The sequence below is a fragment of the Schistocerca piceifrons genome, chromosome X (assembly GCF_021461385.2).
Source record: "Schistocerca piceifrons isolate TAMUIC-IGC-003096 chromosome X, iqSchPice1.1, whole genome shotgun sequence".
NCBI classification, from domain to species: Eukaryota; Metazoa; Arthropoda; class Insecta; order Orthoptera; family Acrididae; genus Schistocerca; species Schistocerca piceifrons.
The window spans coordinates 547,171,945-547,193,537 of record NC_060149.1 but is presented as its reverse complement, the minus strand read 5'-3'; the positions used below and the strand labels follow the sequence as shown (position 1 = coordinate 547,193,537).

At 40.6% G+C, this 21,593-nt stretch overlaps 1 protein-coding gene across 3 annotated transcripts in view; it reads left to right on the top strand.

Moving 5' to 3' along the window:
* Window positions 1-21,593, top strand: part of LOC124721660 (gelsolin, cytoplasmic) — a 305,692-nt gene that overhangs the window by 254,739 nt on the left and 29,360 nt on the right. For 2 of the 3 annotated variants that reach the window (XM_047246728.1, XM_047246730.1), the window contains exons 6-10: window positions 167-344; window positions 460-581; window positions 663-761; window positions 974-988; window positions 9,071-9,208. In XM_047246728.1, coding sequence (XP_047102684.1) covers window positions 167-344; window positions 460-581; window positions 663-761; window positions 974-988; window positions 9,071-9,208 — 552 coding nt within the window. The remainder of the gene's footprint in view (window positions 1-166; window positions 345-459; window positions 582-662; window positions 762-973; window positions 989-9,070; window positions 9,209-21,593) is intronic. The other variant, XM_047246729.1, reaches the window with a different exon arrangement.

Genomic DNA, 21,593 nt, shown 5'->3' with positions numbered 1-21,593 from the left:
AAATTAATTTTCTAATAGTGCTATTTGGGATTACTTAAGAAGCAAGGCTAGCATGAACCATGTATTTGTATGGTTTCCAACAATTTGATTCTTAACAAATTAAGAGATTTTAAAGTCATAGTATATACTGAGGATTATTTTTTTAATGGCAAAGTAATCTTTCTAGGTTGATGTCAACATTTCTTCAATGAACAAAGGTGACTGTTTTATACTGGATGCAGGGAAAACCATATATGTTTATATGGGTGCCACTAGCAAAAGAACTGAAAAACTGAAGGCAATTAGTGCAGCAAACCAAATCAGGGATCAAGATCATGCTGGAAGGGCTAAAGTTATTGTTATTGGTAAGTATTCTACGTATTGTGGTGATAGAATTTCGTGTATTTTATCATTTAGCTTTGACTCTGTGGGTTGATGTGTTGAAATAGTGTGTGATATAATGACCCTTTCTTTTTTCAGATGAGTACAGTAATGATGTTGAAGTGATAAAATTTTTTGAAGAATTGGGTTCTGGATCTCCAACTGAAGTACCAGATGAAGATGAAGGTGGGGATGATGTAAACTTTGAGAAAACCCAGGAGGTACTTAGTTTTCTTCTGTGAACTTAGCTAATTTTGCATAACTTTCTATAGTTTGTACTACTTAAGAAAATCTGTTTGCAGGCAGTTGTGACTCTATATAGGGTTAGTGACGCAGGGGGTGAGATGGTGGTTGAAAAAGTTGGAGAGAAACCACTTCATCAAGACATGCTGCAATCAAATGTAAGTTTATATGATGCTTTTTATTTTTTATGTAATGCTTGAAATGAAGTGTGGAGTGTGCTGCAGAATATTGCAGATATAAAAAGAACTTTATTCCATAACATGATTTTTGTTTGTGTAGAGTTTTGAGTGATTTATGAACTGTTAAATTTTTAGTTTAGAGCTGGAGTTTGCATGAACTGATGGTATTTATTATTTTTCCATTACCACAGGAATTTGGAGGCCAGGTATGAGATTCCAAAATACCATAATTTTTGGGCATTTGATATAGTAATGCTTGGTTGTGGTATGCATGTAGATACTTCAAAAAATTAACAGTTCTAGGTGGCATATACTAATGCAGTATATGAGAGATATTAAACTGCTTGTCCAAATCAGCTATGTATAATGTATTAATTGTAACATTCTAATGGGCTTGTGCTCTTTTAGGCCAGTGCACTTTCTTAAACATTTTTCCAATCAATAGATATAATTAAAGTGTGAAGCCTAAAGGTCTGCAAAACACCCTTCTACTACTGATGTAACTTAAACATTTAACATACAGTGTTTTACTACTCAAGATTTCCTTAGATGTGTGAGCTGGTAGAAGCCAGAGGTTGCCGAATCTTTGAGACTGGCAGTGCCATTAATTTCTACTTAAACTCCGTTCCCCCCCCCCCCCCCCAACCCCCCCCCCCCCCCCACCCCTGCCCACATTGCCAAAACATATTTGTATGCACATGCATTGTCCTTATGGAAGATGATTTGCAGTGTAGACCTCTTGTATACTGATTTCATGCTGTTCTCTTGTTTCACCCTATGCAAGGTAATCAAAAGGAAACACTGGTTATCTTTCTTGCAGTGTAAATTGACTGACTTTCTTGGTGCAGGCCACTAGCTTCTACCCATTGCTTTGAATAGTACTATATATCTGGTGTAAAAGGACAGACCGATGTTCACAATATGTCCAGTAACACCACTGTAACAAAGTGGCTCACAAAATCGCTGACACAGTTTTTAAAATGGTTGGAACATTGGTAAGCTATATGCTGTTAAATTTGCTTTTGTTCAGCACTGGGCAGCGGAACTGTAAAAAAAATAAGAGAGCTGAGCAAGATCCTACACTTTTTCATGCAAGAAAATCACACAGGAATATTCCAGTTTATCTGTTAGAATGAAACACCTCTACATACGCATACATACTCTCCAAACCATTATGAAAGGGATTGTGCCACACATAAGGTAGGTTGTCTTCGTAATCAAATTGTGTATGAAGTATGAGAAGAATAAAAGGCTTAACTGCCTATGTGTGCACTGTAACCAGTTCAGTCTTGTTTTTGTGCTCCCTTTGGTAGCAGAATATAGGAGGCTAAAGTATATCTCCAGATTCTTCAGTTATACTGGTTCTTATTTAAAGTGTGTACAAAGTCAGCTTTTTCAGCATTTCTGTGACATTCTCGAATCAAACCTGTGACCATTTGTGCTGCCCTGTTTCGTTCATGTTAAATATCCTCTGTTATTCCTTTGTCATACTTATTACTTACACTTGAGAACTTTGTTTAGGCAACTATCACCTAAATGTTGTAGTGCAGTCCCATTTCGTGGGCTGTATTTTTGACAAAAAGCTGATGTGGCTGCCTCATATTCACCACCTGAAGACTTCCTGCATGTGGAAGCTTAATGTTCTCCATCAGCTGGCCCACACATCTTGGGGTGTAGACCATGCTACTCTTACCGATCTTTACTGTGCTTTGGTTTTGTCCAGACGAGATTATGGTTGTCAGGTTTATTGCTTGGCAGCTCCTTGCACTCTGAAACTACTTAACCCTGTTCATCATTATGGGGTGCACCTAGCTATCGGTGCCTTTCGCACTAGTCCTGTTGACGCTATCCTCTTAGGAGCAGGGATTCCCCCTCTACAAATATAATCAGGGTGTCTACGACCTGGGAGATCTGGGGAAAACCCGGGAATTTTTTCATCCGGGAGAAAACCGTGAAAAACGCAGGAATTTTTTAGAATTCAGGGAGTCTATTATTTTAGTTTTCAGTTAAATTTTTGTGATTTTGGCTGGTAAGAATCAATACTCCAACAAAGGATATTACTGTATCCTGCTTCTGTGGAATAATACTGCAGCTACAAAACATGAACCAGAGGGGAAAAAAACGAAAATAAAACTTAAGTCGCAAAGGAAATGCGCCATATACAACAGCAAAAAATAGTGCTCATACAAGCGTCTGCCAACAGCAAAGTGTGTCAAAGGCTTTAGGAAGACTATGCAATGCTTCCTAACAACAAATTGCTTCCGATGAGCATGACGTAACAGACAGTACTGGTACTCAAGAAAATTTACATCAGAATCTGGACGTACGAATGTGCACTTTAAGCCGAATTATGCATTTTAGTATGGTTCACGAAATTCTGATACTCTTGAAGTATCCTCTGATGTTTTGTTTCTTTTGTTACATAGTGCAAGATCTTTTAATGTTTTACACGTACGAACGTACGAGCTTCCTGCGTCGTCATAGCTGCGCATGACCAGTGGCGCCTGTTATCTGGCGCTCTGTGGCAACTGCTGAAACGAATCAGTTTCTAGCAGGTCACGGGAAAATATTGCGGATGGTTGTTTGAAAAGTGTTACTTTCAAAGTAAATTTACTTTTACACGAGATGAACAATGTGTGAGAATGTATGATGAATTTCTTAAATCACAGAGCATTTGACTCTCAATTAAAAATCAGCTCTTTGAGGACGACCATCTAGACGACTTCAGAGCTCAGAAGATCAGAAATTTACATCGTTATTAAAAATTTTACTGGCACATTTGTGTGATATATCTGAAAGTGTAACACGCGCAAAAAAGATCAACATTATATGTGAAAGCTTTGTTTTTCTTGTAGCAGCACTATGTATATTAATTGAAACCATTAACTTTTCCTATTTGTGTTTTCGCACTACGTAAGAGTGATCTTGATATTTGGCTGACTACATCACGTGTCCTATGCTGTCTTCAGCTGGCGAGATCATGTGACATGAGCTATGACTGGCTTACAAAAGCACGTCGCAATCTCGATTTCAATGCTTTGGAAAGTGACATGCAGTGTATGGTGGAATTCTAATTTATACCTTCATAACATAAAAATATGCAGCATACATGTTGCTGCACATCAAAGATCTTTCCAAAACGTGTTCTCCCCTCCCCCCCCCCCCCCCCCCCCCTCCTTAGTTTTGTTTTCTAAAGTGCCGGGGAATTCTACGCCAGCATATAAAACCATAAACATTCAAAGGACTGATAAGTTTTACAGTGCCAAGGAGAAGTATACTATCACTTAACACGGGAAAAGTGTATGTTCACCCAGGAGAAAATGTATTTTCAACGGGGAAATCCGGGAATTTTTTTTCCTTGTCCCTGTATAGACCGTGATAATGGAGCCCACTCCTGGTTTCTTACTCAGTCGCCATTCAGTGATTCCCTGGTCATCCCATGTACTCTTTCCTTTTTGCAAATGAGGGATGTCTCCATCCTGATATCTGTCCGCAGGTGGGATTGCTGTTTGGAATGCATTTCACCCCCCTCACCCCCCCCCCCCCCCCTCCCTCCCTGTTGCACCTGTGATATTTCGGTGTGTCTTATGTTCCATCCTTCAAGAGTTTCAGGGGACTACTGTCTTCTACACTGTAGGTTCTAAAATGATAGATAAGACAGGATACTCTTTCATGTCTCCTACTGGCATGGAACACCATTTACTGCCAGGATCATGTAGTATGTTCACAGCAGAGCTGCTAGCCTTTAACAGGGCCCTCCATTTTATTACTCAGACGTCCCTCCACAGCGTTTCAATATGATCCGACTCAGTGAGCAGCTTGCAGGTATAGACTAATGCTACTCTCATCACGCTTTGGTCACTGCTGTCCATGACCAACTCCTCTGCCCTTGGCTGTGCCGCCCACTCAGTTGTCTTTCTCTGGGTCCCAAGTCATGTGGGTATCCCAGGGAATGAACTGGCTGACCATTTAGCTGAAGAGGCAGATACTTAACCCTTTCCTTTTCACGATTCCAGGTGCAGATATGCAGATCCATATCAGATCTCTCTTTGTCCAAAAGTGGAATGACACCTGGTGCACTACTGCAGTTTGATTCTCTTCCTTCCACTCCTTTGGAAGAAGTCCACTGTCTTATGCTGTCACATATTGGTCACGCCAGGCTCACATACTGTTTCCTCTTCCATAACAAGCACCCCTACAATGTGACTGTGGAGCCAGACTGATGATGTCCCATATATTGGTGGAATGCCCCCTTCTTTTGGCCCTTCGTACAAAGTATAGCCTTCCAGATTCCTTGTCTTTAGTATTAACAGACGAACCATGGATGGTTCAACTGGTCCTCAGTTTCCTACGTGAAAGAGGTTTTTATTTTCAGATATAAGATTTTGCTTTACTTGTGGAGTGGGGGAAGGGTGGTTGTGGTTCGGCCTCTGTTAGTGTTTTCCCTGGGACCCATAATCACTCCCCTGTGCAAAGATTGCTCTTTTATCCCTCTGTTTTTACAGTCTGTAGATTTGGCCTACTCTTTTATGCCTTCTACTGTGTGTGTTTTAACTTCCTCACTTTATAGTTTGACCTCACTGATTGGATCTGTCCACTTGTGGATCCTCTCTCTTTGGCAAGTAACTTTTGAATTGCGGAACTGATGACATTTCCAATATGACCCGTGACCCCCCCCCCTCCCTCCCCTACACCAGTCAATCAATCAGTTAACATAGTGGTTTTATTATCCACACCATATTCATAAAGTATATTAAATAAGGTGATGTGGTTGATAATTGTAGGCTCCTTTTAAGTCTGTGAAAGTGACAACTTTGCAGTTTGTATATCGGTGTTGCAGATTTGTTCTGCACACGATTGGCCTGGTCAGAAGCATGCCTCATGTTGACCTATCAAATGTTCTGTCTATTGCTCCAATGTGGTAAGCAGGGCAAATGAGAGACCTTTGTAGGCAATTGATAGAAATGTAATATCTTGGTAATTGTTTTTTGGATCTGTCTTATCCCACTTTTTATGTAATTGGTGGATCAAAGAATTTTTCCAGTCTGGAGCATTTCTGTGATTACACATTGTTCCCCTGTGCTGTGTTGTTTTTGAGGTGTTAAATTATGTTTTGTATTACCACTTGTGTAGGTTGAATAGATTTTTCATTAGGTGCAGTTAAGCAAAATTGGGGTCTGTCTGAAAGTGGTTCAATTCAACAGTTTCTCGAGGTACTGCTTCAGGGTATCACAGCTGACCTGTTCATTCATCTCCTGTTTTCCTTCAGGGTGACTAAAACAGACTGGGTGGCTTGTACTTCATTAGTTCTGCCCTAAATGTCCTTCTAAAAATTTCATGTGTTATTTCTTTTGAAATTATTGTTGATTTTGTCTAATCTTTTGAAGTGGTATGCCTTTTTAATATGTCTAATTGTTTTAGATTTTGTATTTCTAAAAAAAAAAAAAAAAAAAAAAAAAAAAATACCAATTCTCTGGAGTTTTGTGGCTATGCCAAGTCTTCCATGCTCAGATATGGGGCTCTGTCACAATCTGAGGTCCACTTCTGTGTTTTTGTGAACTGTTCTGTGTTCTTGTATGTATTGTGTGCCTATATGTAGGAGTTGAAATTGTCAGAACTTTCTTTGTTTGGCATCAGATGGATTTTGATCTGTGAGAGGTGATGATCAAACTCTATAAAACCCTTGCATACCCTCACTGTCATGATTTCTGGAGAGAATTTTCTGGCTGTTACCATATGATCAATTTGATATTCCCCTATGTGGTTTATTCTTATTATTTTGTTACAGCACTTAAATTAATATTGAAAACAATCATAATAATAAAGCATTAAGTGATAACTGTCCAGGATGACTGAAGATGGATTGCCAACATAAAACTAGTTGAGGAAAGGTACATGCCAGAGACTGGTTCAGTGGAAGAGTTGGAAGGAAAATAGAAATTTCATATGAAGGACCTAGTTTAAGAAACCCATGTTACATAAATTCGTGACTAATGCTGAACAGTTTAGGACCCTTTTGATGTAGGATTAATATAGGAGATAGAAAAGATGCAGAGAAGAGCTGTGTGTTTCATCATGGGTTGGTTTAATCAGTATGAGACCATCTTGAACATACTTGACCATTTCCAGTGGCATATACTGTAAGACGGACATAGTGTGCCACAGAAAGTGTTGCTGTTACAATTCAGAAAAGTACATGTTTCAATGATAATTGAGCAACATATTACTTCCTCCCCCACGTGATTACATCTAACAAAATAGCCATGATGGGAAAATTGGTGAACCTGGAACTGAAACAGAGACTTGATGACAGTCATTGCCATTCACCATTTATGAATGGAAAATGAAGTGGGGATGTAATGACAGAAAGATATGATGTATCATCCACAAAACACTGTTACATGCTGTAAGAACAACAAATCTTCATGGAAAAATAGTGTGTGTGTGTGTGTGTGTGTGTGTGTGTGTGTGTGTGTGTGTTTTGTTCTTATGATTCTAAATTATTTTCTTGTAGCTTTCAGCATGTTTAGGAAACTTCAAGTGGATTTTTGTAAATAAAACTAAATTCACTTCAATTAATCTCCCCTTCATAAGTCATGAAGAGTAGATACTAACTTGAGTTGGGCTATAGGCTGATTTCTTTGCTGAAAAGGGGAAGACTTCTCCAAATCATACGTATTGCTCCAATAAACTTGTACCACTCGTATTTGAAGTACTGCAAGGGATATTCAGTAGTCTTTCTTGTGACACATACTGGTAATGTAAAATATGTGGATTATTGGACACATTTCTGCTGTTTTCTGTGTCAACATAATTTGCACTTACAACTACTGTTGTGACTTACATAATGTATCTAATTTTGGAATGCTCAGCAGAGCAAAGTTTCTTTCTCACCGAAGTAATTGCTTTTCCACTAACATATGTGTAAGTTCTGGCAAAGAACAATTAAGAGAACTAATCACAAATGCCTAAACAAAATTTTCAGTCTGTTCCTCCAAATAATACATATTTTACTTTTTATGCAAACAGAAAGCTAACTTTCTTGCATGTGAGTTATTTCCTTTCAGTATATTGCCAAACAATTTGAAACAAGTGGTGAAGACAAAATTTTTTTCTCTGGGAAACAGACTAAATGTTTCTTTGTAACACCATATTTGTAACAGGTGTTTAGTTTTTACAAAATAGTAAGTATTGAACATTAAAATATTTTAGGAAAGTTTTCTCCAGTAATTTCATTAGATTAAAATATTCTTTCAAAAGCAGTTTCCATGCAACTGGTTGGTGTGTTGACAGTTTGTTAGCCAAGACTAGTGTAAGGAGCTCCCTTACTGGGAAATGAGTCAGAGAATTAGTTTTGTTTCAGTTGACTGGATATATTGAAACCTGTTATTAACCATTTACAATTTGTTGAGTTGTGATGTATTGCTTGTTTATTAAGTACAATACCCCGGTTACACAGAACACAAGCAAAAGACTTGAAACTTAAGTCCATGTGTAGTTGACTATGAACTGTAGTTCAGAATCCAGCACGCACAGTAAACCCTGCAAAGATGAAGTCTTTCACAGTAGTCGTTGTATAAATAGCAGCTTGGTCACAAAATCCAAGCATTGATCAGGGACAACATTCAAGTGGTCCTCTGCTACTTGTGTTGTTACCTTTTTTCCTAGTCTGAAAAAGCTGATAGGCACCATGTGATCCTATGTTGAGCCAGGAGGCATGTTCATAGCTTGCAGCATCACTCACATTGTAAACGTGTTGATTTGGTAGTGGTGGCGGGCGGGATGGGGGGGAGGGGGGGGCACACACATGGAACTGCGCAAACCCAATAACATGTATTGATGTTAAATTTGTGGAAATAGCGTACTTCATTATGAATAACAGCACTCAAAGCATTAGGGTCTGCCTTATTCATGCATGTAACTGTAAACATAACTGTACTATTTAAAAAAAAAGTTTTCTTCAGTATACTGATTATCAATGTACAGTGCATATATTTTAGAGGTAAGACTTACTAATTGAACACTACTGATATTAGGTAGTGATAAAAATAAATAACTTTCAACACTGCAGTGTTTAAATTATTTTGTTTGTCAGCTGCTACACCATCAGAATGAGCAAATCTCAGACATAAAAATTTACTGTTTTCATATTAAAAAAAAAATATTCTTTAAGGTTAGAATTGATAATTTTTGAAAGTTCTTACCTTTAATGAGTAAATGCATTGATGACTGATTTGTGTAATGAAAATCACTAATTGCATTGAGTAAAACTGTTTAAATTTTTCCAGGACTGCTTTATTTTGGATACAGTGACATCAGGAATATATGTCTGGATTGGCCGACGTTGTACAAAGGATGAAAAAGTGGAAGCAATGAAAAGAGCTCAGTCATTTTTGACAACAAATAACTATCCTGTGTGGACAAAGGTATGTTCAAAAGTTAAAATGAGCTGGTAAATCTGTAGTTAATTTTTGCTTCAGAAATTAACATATCTTCTCTTGTAAAACTTAAATATTAAAAAAGTTTGCTACCTTTCAGTGTACTACCTCTAGACCCTATTTCAATAAATAAAATGCTTCAGGGTATGTGACCACACAGTGATACGAAAAATCTGCAGATACTTTAGTTGCTAATGTAGGCAGCATACACCAAAGTGACTAATTATTACCTCCCTATTTCTGCAGTTGAAAGAGACTGCGCATTAGGTGACGCAGATTGGGGGGGGGGGGAGGTAGTAAATGCTTTTGCTAGGAATAATTGTTAATTTTATTGGTTGTCATTGGCAAATTGAGACCTATGGGTTAGTGAAAGTCTAGGTAAAATGCACACATGGTGTGGTTTGTGTGCCTCGATGGTACACATGGGTATACCATAGGTGTAGCCTCAATGGAGGGGCGTGTATGGCAACCCGTGGATCCTGAAGAGGGTCAGCAACTTCTCAGTAGTTGCAGGGACAACAGTCTGGATGACTGACTGACTGACATGGTCTTGTAACATTAGTCAACATGGTCTTTCTATGCTGTTCCTGTGAACAGTTGAAATCAAGGGGAAACTACAGCCATTACTTTTCTCTGAGGGAATGGAGCTGTACTATATGCCTTAATAATGACGTCCTCTTGGGTAAAATATTTTGGAAACAAAATAGTCCGGGCAGGAACTATTCAGGGGGATGTCAGGAAAAACAAAATGGGTGCTTAACAGGTCAGTGTGTGGAATGTTAGATCCTTAAATTGGATAGGTAGATCAGAGAATGTAAAAAGAGAAATGGATAGGTCAAAGTTGAATGTAGTGAGAATTAGTGAAGAGTAATGCCAGAAAGAACAGGACTTCTGGTCAGGTCAGTAATGTGTTGTTAGCACACAGCCACAAAGGATTAGGCCTAATAACACAGTAAGCTACTGTGGGAAGCATAGTGAACACACTGTCATATCCATCACAGACACAAATCCAATGCTCACAAAAATAGTTTGTGTGTTGGCTAGTTCCACAGATGATGAGAGTAAGTATGATGGGATAAACAAAGTCATTCAGGTAGTTAAGGTAGATGAAAATTTGTTATGGGTGACTGGACTTTGATAGTAGGAAAAAGAAGAGAAGGGAAAAAAGTAGGAAAAAAAGGCAAGGGAAAGAAATGCAAGAGGAAGGTGCCCTATAGAATTTTGCACAGAGTGTGATTTTTATCACAAAAAATGCTGTGTTTAAGAATTTCAATGAGGAATAAAAACAGTCAAGCAGTTGCACAAATTTTATTACATTGACCTAGTTTCAGTACCAACTATACCTTCGCCAGAATTAGTTAGTTACCTATACTTTTTTTTTAATCATCAAAGGAGAATAATGGCAAAAACCTTAAGTAGCGCTATAAGTATTAAAAACAGAAAAAAAGTACCACTTACAAAGATTCACATTGCATGGAGAGAGAAAACACGAGTTACAGCATGACAGTCAAACAAGTAAAAGTTGCCTTGTAAAACCAACATTGAAACCATGAATATAGCAAGCCACTGGGATTGACATCTGGCAGGTTTGTTGACTGATTTTGCAGCTATGTGGAAACAGCATGGTGTGTGCCACCTATGGGGAAGTGAATAGTCTAGAGCAGCACGAATTAACAAAACAGTATTATTGTAAATGAAAAATAGTTAAGAAGCAAGCCTAATAACAAAAATGTAAAGATGGTAATAACTAAAATATACAGGGAATGCTGTAAAATGAAACAGCAGTTGTAATTGCTATTTATAAGTAAAATCATCTTGGTTTTCAAACTGCATAAATTTTAATAAAATTCTCGAGCTTTTAATGGCCATCTCTGCCATCATTGTCAGGAGTAAACCCACTCACTACCAGGGCTGGCACAGTTTTCCACTTCTGTAGCCACGATTGTGGCCTCTGCCACTGAAATGACTCTTGTACAGAAGCTAATTGGGCAGCTTATGGCAGCTCCGGCCCACCGTGGGACTGTTGACATCAGGTGGCGTGAGGGGCTTGGCACCACATTTGAAGCTGCTATTCCTGCCCCACTAAAAGTGTCAAGCATTCATTGTTGCTTCCTTTCGACATCCAAAGCCTGCCTTCATGCCCTCTGGCCTCTGTTAAACTTGCTGCTGTTCATTCTAATCTCCCCTGTCTCGTTTATAATGGAATCCCAGTATGTTTATGCATGAACCAAGACTCGTGTTTTCAAACTGTATTTTCTGTCTTTTTTCCAAGCAACACTCAGCCATGGTCGACTACTGAAGCTCCCTTGTTTAGTGTGTCGCTTATACTCAGTACAATGCTATTCAACTGTGCAAATTGTTTGACCTATATAGATGCTACTGCATTTGCAAGGGATACCATACACACTGGGCACACGTAAAGCCATGTCACAAGGTGTAGCATATCTCATGTCCTGTTGGCGAGCTGGAACACTGGTCTCAGTCCATGTCACTGTAACACACAAGTTAGCTTGTCGCATGTTGTCCCACAGTCGCGAATTTCTTCATGGAGCACTCTGAGGAGCAGGCTCTGAACTCAGTGGCATTGCTTCTGTCTTGCTTCCTGAGATACAATGACACCTTCCTGATAGGGTTCATGGTGAAAATACACTGCAGCAGTTCATAGATCACATGAATGGTGTCCATCCCAACATTAAATTTACCATCGAGATGGAGAAGGATGGCAAGCTACAATTCTTGGCTGTTTTTAGGTTAGCAGATGGCAGGAGGCTGCCTTGGTCACTCACTGTACAGGAAACCAATGCACACTGGTCGATACTTGAACGCCAATAGGCTTTAACCACCCTGTACACAAGAAAGTGGTCATGCACAAGTTAATACACAGAGCAAAAGTTCTCTGATGACCACCCACAGTCTGAATTGCAGCATTTGAGGCACGTGTTCAGAGAAAATGGTATATATTCGTCAGGAAAGAGGGAAGGAGAGGGAAAATGTCTGCTTGTGTAAGTGTATGTGCGGATGGATGTGTGTGTGTGTGTGTGTGTGTGTGTGTGTGTGTGTGTGTCAGGTGCCACAGAAGAACAACGCCTTGTGAATCAGCAGAAGGGGCCAAGCTGGTTGCTTTCCTGCCATTCTGTGGGGCAGTGAACAGCAAGTTGGGACATGTGCTGCAGACACATGGACTGAGACCAGTTTTCTGGCCCTCCCCCAAGATCAGAGATACGCTGCACCCTGTTAGACGACTTGGCTCTTTGTGTGTCTGGTGTGTATGGTGTCATTCGTGAATGCTGCAGCATCTATATAGGTCAGACAATTCACACAGTTGAACCATGTTATACTGAGCGCAAGCAACAAGTTGAGCAAAGGAAGTGTGATAAGTTCGCCATAGCTGAGCATTGCTTGGAAAACAGACACAAAATACAGAGTCTTGGCTCGTGTATCAACGTACTGGGATTGCATTATAAAAGAGGCAGCAGAGATCAGAGTTAACAGCAACAATTTTAACAGAGACAAGGGGTACACACTTAGAAGGGCATGGGGACGGGCTTTGGATGTTGAAAGGAAGTAATGATGAATGTCTGACACTGGTAGTGGGATGGGAGTGGCAGTTCCAAATGTGCTGCCAGCCCTTCGTGCCACATGACTTCACTTGATCCTGGGGCAGGGCAGAGTTACCATAAGCTGCCCAATCAGCTTCTGTGCACGCGTCATTTTTGGCCCTTTTATTGGTGTCAGAGGCCGTAGTCACAGCTATATAAATGAAAACACTGCCAGCCCTGGCATTAAGTGGTTTTACTACTGATGAAGATGCCAGAGATGACCAATGAAAGCTCAAGAATTTTATTTGAATTGACTGAACTGTTAAATTGCAGTGACTTATAATTCAGTTACGTTGGGCACACAATATGGGCAGAATGGAAAATGTGGACAAAGGAGAAAATTATGAGACATCAAAACCCATACGTTTGTGAAAATAGAGGGTGACAGACATTTATTCTTCTCAACTTGTTGGTGATTTATGGTTACCAGTAACTGCCAGACATGTACAGCAAAATTTGGGAAACAAACAAACATCGTACATTCAAGAAACAACTGCAGAAAATTGCTCTAACACCCAAACATAAACAGACTAGATTGGAGTTTTCAGAATTTAGTAGGTCTATATAGTATTTACGATACTTTTTGAGCTCATCTTTTAATTTTTTATTGCTCAAATTATTTAACACAGCATACTCATACCGTCTTAGTTTTTCTCTAGCCTCACTGACTGAACTTGGTATCCAGTTTCAGGTTACAGCACGTGACTGAATTCTCTTTTTTACAAATGGGCAGACTTGGTTGAGAATGTAGTATAGTTCAAATGAGAATTTGCCATAACTGTAATGTGTTGTTAGAATATTGTTCCAATCTACATCGCTTAGCATGTCATTCAAACGAGTTAATTTTGGTCTGTATTCATCCTAACATATTTATAGCATTTATGTGTGGGAGCCTTTATGTTCACAACTAGTTCTACTTTGTGATGGTTCGACAAAGCACTTACAACAACAGAAGATGTAAGATCATAAAGATGAATATAGTGATTGTTATCTATTGCAGACTGGCATGTTCCAGTCTCCCTGGTTCTAGTATTTCTCAGGTATCTTAAATTATATTCAGGCAGAGTATACACGAATATACGAATATTCTAGTGTGTAACTTGTCTGCTAGTACATTTGTGTTGAAATCTCCTATAATTACTTACTTATTCAGGTGTGACATAAAAAATTCTCTATCATGTCACAAAACTTTGTTAAAAAACTTCAAAGTTTCCACTTGGGGGACTATATTAACATGTGGTTATCACATGTCATAGGCCAGTAATAACACACTTTAGGTACCATAAATACATTTATTAGACACTGAAGTAAGCAAGAACAATATGGAAGTACAAAAGTTGTGTGTCGAGAGAGCATAGAACACAGGTAGTCCAAAGATGTCTGTGTCAAAGATAGGACACTCTATGCCAGAGGCTCCCCCCCACCTCCCCCCACCCTCCTCCTCCTCCCCAGCAGTGGGGAGCATGGTGGAGGGAAGCTTCCTCGCTTGAACTTGTAATCATTGTGTCAGCACGGCGGTTGACGACAGCAGCCAGCGCAAGTAGTAGGCGCGTACAGAATCCGCGCTGCAAGAGTCCCGTGTGGCCAACTGCTGTGTAGATGGCAGAACGTCATTCAAAGCCAGGTCGGCAGCATCATGAGGCGAAGTGGCAGCGACGGCTGGCAAATCGGAATGCAGGTCGGAGAGGGACCATGCCGGTTTAAAGTGGTTAACGGACACAGTCTGTGGTCATCCATTTAGATCTATTATGAACATATTCACGCCATGACACAACACATGGTGGGGGCCCGAATAAGATGTTTGCAAGGCCGCTCTTATGGAGTCATCATGCAGCATCACAAATTCACACGATGCGAGGTTCTTGTGGACGAACACTGGCAGCGTGGAATGAGAGCTTGGCAGGAGGGGGGTCACAGGCAAGCGATGTGCCCACGAACCCATTCAACAATGGTCGGAAGATCCATCAGCCGATGGTGCGTCCTCCACGAACTCTGCTGGAAGGAGGAGGGGCTCTACATAGAGAATCTCAGCCAGCGCTGTGTTAAAGTCCTTTTTATGGGCCCAGTGGATGCTGATCAAGACCCAAGGAAGGGACTTGGACCATAACCCACCATGGAACATAAGTGTAGCCTTGAGAGTTTGGTGTCACCGTTCGACCAGGCTGTTCGCCTGTGGGTGGTAGACCATGGTATCGAATTTAACGACACTGCAGGGGTCACACAGTCGAGCAAAGAGTGCGTATTCAAACTGTCATCCCTGATCAGTTGTGAGGGAAAGAGGACAGCCGAACCTTGCAACCCACACGGATACAAAAGAACAAGCGATGGTCTCGCCTATGATGTCGACGAGAGGGACCCAGCGGGTTACACGGTCGATGATTGATAATGTTTCTGTACCCCTCGGAAGGGGGGAGTGGACCAACCACATCGATGTGGACGTGCTGAAGGCGACATCTTGGAACATCGAACTTGCCTAATGGAGGTTGGGCGTGCCTGCCGACCTTGCTATGCTGGCATGGCGCGGGGCCAGATTAAGCGTTCAGTAACCAGCCTCGTCGTGGCCCACATTCCAGGGTGGGCCGAGTTGTGCAAAGCATTATAGACCCCGTGTAGAAGAGCGGAGGGTACCAAGGGGTGAGGAGTGCCCGTAGACACATCACAAAGGCCCGGGGTCATCGATCCATGCAGGACATAAGGTTGGACACAGAGCTATGACTCGTCTAAAACTAATCGCTGTATATCGATGTCTTCGGTCTGAAGTCGGGCGAGCTCATCAAAGTTCAGTGGTGTGGTTAGCACGCAGATGTGAGATATGTAGTCTGCCACAACATTCTCTGCGCTGCGAATATAGCATGCGTCAGAAGAGTGCTGACAAATATGGTCCATATGACAGAAACGTCTCGGCGGAAGTTCCGTAGCCAAGTTACGAATAGGGGGATGTTGTGACACTAGGTATATAAGAATGTGCAACCCAGTGCATTGCAATGTTCAGATCACAGCTCTAAAACTTCGTCGGCACGTCAAACCAAACCAAACCATACCAAAGGAGACTGCGTAGCTGAGGGGTAAACCACATGTCCTTAATTGGGTTATTGTCCACGATGTCACTAGGTGGAATGCACTGTCCATGTAGTGGCCGTTGCTGTGTAGTTGCACTCGACGTTGGCCATGTTGAGCTGGTTAAGGTTAAGTGTCTGGCAGTGTTGCCGAGAGTAGAGAAGTGTTCACTTTTAACCAAATGCACATTAGGTATACTTCACCACTCATGGTTACAAGCACAGTTAATAGGATGCGTATCACTAGCACAGAAACACACTGACAGATCCATTGTTCTGAAGACATTGTGGGCTGGCACACAAAGTCCGTTAATGATGAAGAGAAGCACAAAATAACTCACTAATATACCGACAATGATGTCGGGGTCACCACTGTGGTTATCACATATTGTAGTTCAGTAGTAACACTCCTTAGACACCGTAAATGCATTTATTAGACACTGAAGTAAGCAAGAACAACATGGCAGTACAAAAGTTGTGCGCTGAGAGAGCATAGAACAAAGGTAGTCCAAAGATAGGGCCCTCTACGCCAGAGGTACCACAAACATGTAACATAAGTATCACCACTTGGTATCTTTATATGTGTTGCACATGATTCAGTTGTCCATTCTAATGAATATTTACTCTCATTTACAGAATTAAAATCAAATGTGCTTTTTACATACATTGGTCCCCCCCCCCCCCCCCCCCCACCCCCCCCACCACTGATGGAAGACCTACAAAATTTATTAGCTGGTTCCATGTTTAGAGGCTTAAAAAGTTCTGATTCAGCATCAGATATCCAGTGTTCACTAACAGCAAGTACTTCTGGCATGGTTTCATGTACAAACTCATCTAAATGTTCATATTTGTTGTGATGGATTATTTTTTAAGTTGTAAATACCTTGTTGTAGATACCTCTGCTTTTCCAACTTAAATAAGGTGATTTCTCTGTTTATCTTGTGGTATTCCTTGTCTTTCTGGTTTCCTCTAAAAAATCATTTTGATAGGATGGCGTCACTGGCTTCAGTCTACTGTCTGAAGTTATTTTAGCTGACAGTGCTGGTTCTGCTGCTGTTATGGATGTTTCTGCTGTTGTTAATGATGGTTCTGTTGCCCTAACTGTCAATTTTGCTGCTGGTGTTCGAGCTGGCTCTGCAGTTGACAGTTATTACTGTATTATTATTATTTGTTGTTGTTGTTGTTGTTGGTGTTGTTGTTGTTGTAACTGTTCTTGATGTTTTTACTACTTTTGGTGGAGATACTGCTGCAGAAGTTGGTTCTGATTCTGGTGCTGCTGCTGGTGTCAAAGCTGGCTCTGCTGTTGATGGAGCTGCTGCTGCTGCTGCTTTTGGTATTGCTGTTGCTGTAATTTGTCTGATGCTTTTACTATTTTTGGTGGATGTACTTCAGGTGTTTGCTTTAGAACTTTTGGAGGTAGGGTGCTCATCACAGCTTGCTCTTCTTCATGTAGCCTCATTCTGATTCCCAGCAGCATAAGATAACTCTAAAGATTGAGCAATATTTAACACTTCAACCAAACATTGATTCTCGCACTGCAGTAGATGTTGATGAATCTCCTTGTCAGGAGCGAACCAAGTGACAGCATCATGGACTGTAGAATCAGCATAGGAATCATGATGAGCATTGGTAACAAACTGACATTTGTAGCTGAGGCCATGGTTTCCTTATTGTGGGACCTGCAGCATATGTCACAGTAGGACATTATGCAGAGAATCAGGAAACAGCATACTGTTCTGATTCTCTGCATAATGCCTTACTGAGGCCATGGTGTTCAGCTGCCCAAGCCCTGTAGGACTGGTGGAGCTGTTTGACAATGATAGAACTCTACATGCGCTGCAATGACGTGTGTGTTTACAGTGATAATTTGGAAACAACTTACACGTTTTGTCGAATCAAAGTGATGCAGGTTCCTGGAGTGGGGCTAACTGGCACAACAGCTGGTAGATCTGGTGAGAAATCAAAGAGAGGAACTAAACCTTAACATGTTCGCATCAGTGACACCAAAAGTTAGAAAGGGTTGCCAAAGCTGCTTCTTACAGGCCTCGTCTTTGGCCGCATCATCGTAAGGAGGAAAGGGCGGTTGGTACACTGAGGGTGTGGAAGCCTGTATAGTTAATGTGGCAGACAAGTCCATGATAGCAGCTGTAATAGCCTGCTGCTGCTGCTCCTCCTCCTCCTCCTCCTCCTCCTCCTCAAGGAGAGATTGGAGCACTGCCTCCATGGACAGGAGAACCAAAGGAACAACCAAATAGACAGAGCATGTAGAACTGAACATGATGCTCACCAACAATTTTGTTGCACTGTAAGAGAGGAACAACAGTATGACTACAGTGAATCAAAGTTGATGCTTCTTCCACCTATAAGTGAACAACTTTTGACAACATAGACACAAAAATAGAAGCAATCCAGGTACTGATACAAATAGTTGCTCATAAGTATGGAGACGGTATGAGAGTGAGTGCCTGATGCACCATGCTTACAAAGGGGTGGGCTCAGGTAAACAGCTTTGCAGATGTTGTACCGTGTGCACAAGTCATATGGCCCACCACAGGCAACCTCTGGTGCTCAGCCTGCTGATATGTCATTGGCGGAATACTCGTGTAGCACTCCAGTGGCCTGGTGCCCATGGTGTGTGTTCATGTATTTTGCACATTATTATAGCCAGACAAAAATAATCCTGAATATTATGCCCTACTGTTGGGCAGATGACAAAGTATGCATCTGCAGAAATATTTGACTACTCTCCATGCGAATAAAAGATGTATTATGGCAATGAAAGCAGTTTTAAAATTGTTTTTGTTGAGACTCCTTTCACACAGTAGGTGTCTTTATAGTAGTGTTGTTGTTAATGTTGTTGTTGTTGTTGTTGTTGTTGTTGTGGCGTAACAAGCTAGTTACGCCACACTGGGAAGGGAGCCGAAAGGCACGCGTACACACACGCCGACTGGCGTCAAGTCTGGAACAAGATACGTTATGACTGCTATAAAGAAAATACGTAGCTTTGGAATATACTTAACTTTATTCTTTGCCGGTTTACAACGTTCTTCTTGAGACATTTATACGATAACTCTCAAACTAGGTAAGGCTAATGGCGCCTTGCTAGGTCGTAGCCATGGACTTAGCAGAAGGCTATTCTAACTGTCTCTCGGCAAATGAGAGGAAGGCTTCGTCCGTATTGTCGCTAGCAATGTCGTCCGTACAACTCGGGCTAGTGCTCGTCCGTATCTCGAGACCTGCCTTGTGGCGGCGCTCGGTCTGCGATCACACAGTGGCGACACGCGGGTCCGGCATGTACTAAATGGACCGCGGCCGATTTAAGCTACCACCCAGCAAGTGTGGTGTCTGGCAGTGACACCACAGTTCTGATCTTCATTCCAAAGACTGGTTTGATGCAGCTTTCCTTGTTATTCTATCCAGACCACCTCATTACTTCCCTGATTGACCCATCTGATTTACAGCATTCGTCTGTGGTGTCATATTTAAAGAAGGTTCTATTCACTTCTTGTCTAAACTTTTGTCCATGTTTCACTTCATACGTGACTACACTCCATACAGATACTTTCAGAAATGTTGTCCTAACACTTAAATCTATACTTGATGTTAACAAATTTCTCTTTTTGAGAAACACTATACTAGCTGTTGCCAGTCTGCAGTTTACATCCTCTCTACTTCAACCAACATCAGTTATTTTACTTCGCAAATAACATAACTCATCTACTACTTCAAGTGTCTCATTTTCTAATATAATTCCCTCAGCATCACCTGGTGTGCTTAGACTAAATTCCATTGTCCTTGTTTTGCTTCTGTTGATGTTCATCTTGTATTCTCCAGTTTTTTCTTATTTTCCTTTACTGCCTGCTCAATGTACAGATCGAATAACATTGGTGATAGGCTACAACCACCACCACCTAAAGAGAAGGCCGCGGCGCGCTCTTGTGACGTCACGCAAAGCGGGCCAGGGTTGGCTTGGCGCTGCGCGTAAGGATTCGAGACGCACGGCCTGCAAATCTTTGTCAAACGGTTTTACAGAACCTGTTCCGTAAAAAATAATTAATTTCTGAAATACTTCTAGATTTATATGGCAGCTTCATGATGAAGTGCCAATCATTTCGATAATGGTCATAACTATTGTGGTATTTCACAGATGAGTATCAAATTTGAGAATGTTGCCATCAAAAATAGGGGGCGCTATGAATTTGTGTTTGATCCATATTATACATTCTATTGCTGTGTGTGAAATACAGATGAGGTTTGGAAATTTTCGTAAAACTTTGTATCAATATCTGCTTCCAATCTCGAAAAAATTGAGCATCTGCAGCAACTTTACTTCCGATCGCAACGCGCGGGAATGAAATATTCATAACGCCTCTCATATCTCGCAAACCGCTGGAGATAACGAAACGAGATCTTGGCAAATGATACCACGCAAAGAGGAGAGTACTTTGCCGTTTGCCGTACGGTTAAAATACGTAACTTTATCAATCGCGATATAGCAGAAGCTATAGTTTATAATTCTTTTTACCGGTAACGTAATTGCTTAAGACTTATCAATAGCCAGTGAAAACGTACGAGTGCGGGATGTAAATAATATTGCGATATACATGATAAAACAAGGTACATTTGTGAAAAATGCACTGTGATTTTCTGGACCAGACGACTATTATTTACACTCACTTGAAAAATTCTGCACTAATACAGTGTACAATATTAAATTCCTCTACCTTCAGTATCCTAAATAAATATTCTGTAACTGTTTATAGAGCGCCCTCAGGAAAGCTGAGTACTTTCCCGAAGCAAACAATCACTTTTAACTCACCTTTCCTCAAAAAGAAAAACAATTATGCGTTGTTATTGTAATGTAAATTTTCTTTCCTGTAAAAATATGGCAGATTTTGAGCATGTAAGGAGCCGCGGGCAGGTGTTGACTTTCTCACAAAAGTTGCAAAGAACTTTACAAGCCTGATTGACAATACTCTGCAGATAAAAGAATTAGCAACATATGTTTAAGTGAAATTTTAGATGTATTCCTGACCATAATGGTCAGCTGTTCAAAATGTATGCTGTAAGCCCTGCAAACAACAGTAGTTTTATCAACAGGACCTTTATATAAGTCAACAGTGAAAATCTACAAACCTACAGCAGACATTTGCAGCAGTTGGAATGAGACAATGTGTCACGCTAAAAATGTCAATAATAAATTAACCTACTTCTAGATTAATTTGTTCCATTGTTTGAAGCTGTATTTTGTAATAGAATTTCATTAAGTGTCTACCTATGTGACGGCAGGAGACAGTGACTCATTAAGGGAATCAAGCTATACTGTATTTAAAAAAAAAGGGGGGGGGGGGGGAATGCTGTATACAATACTAAGAATTGTATTAAACTCCAGAACAAGGGATACTACAATTCACATTTGCACTTTAGTAACTCCAGGGATAGATCAGAAATCACTGCTGGTGACTACAGCAAGTTAAATTCTTTGTAATATGTAGACAGATTAATGTAACATGAGAATGGTAGTACTCAGCATGCTTAAAATAATGTAATTATTAATAGTTTATGTTAATGTAGGATTATAAAACACTAGAAGTAATGAACTATAATTTATTTAAGTCAGTCATATGTACATCTACTTCCTGAAAATGCTGTTACAAAATCCAGGGCACAACATGGTTCCATTACAGAAATAGATCACGATTTCCATCTTAAAAGGCA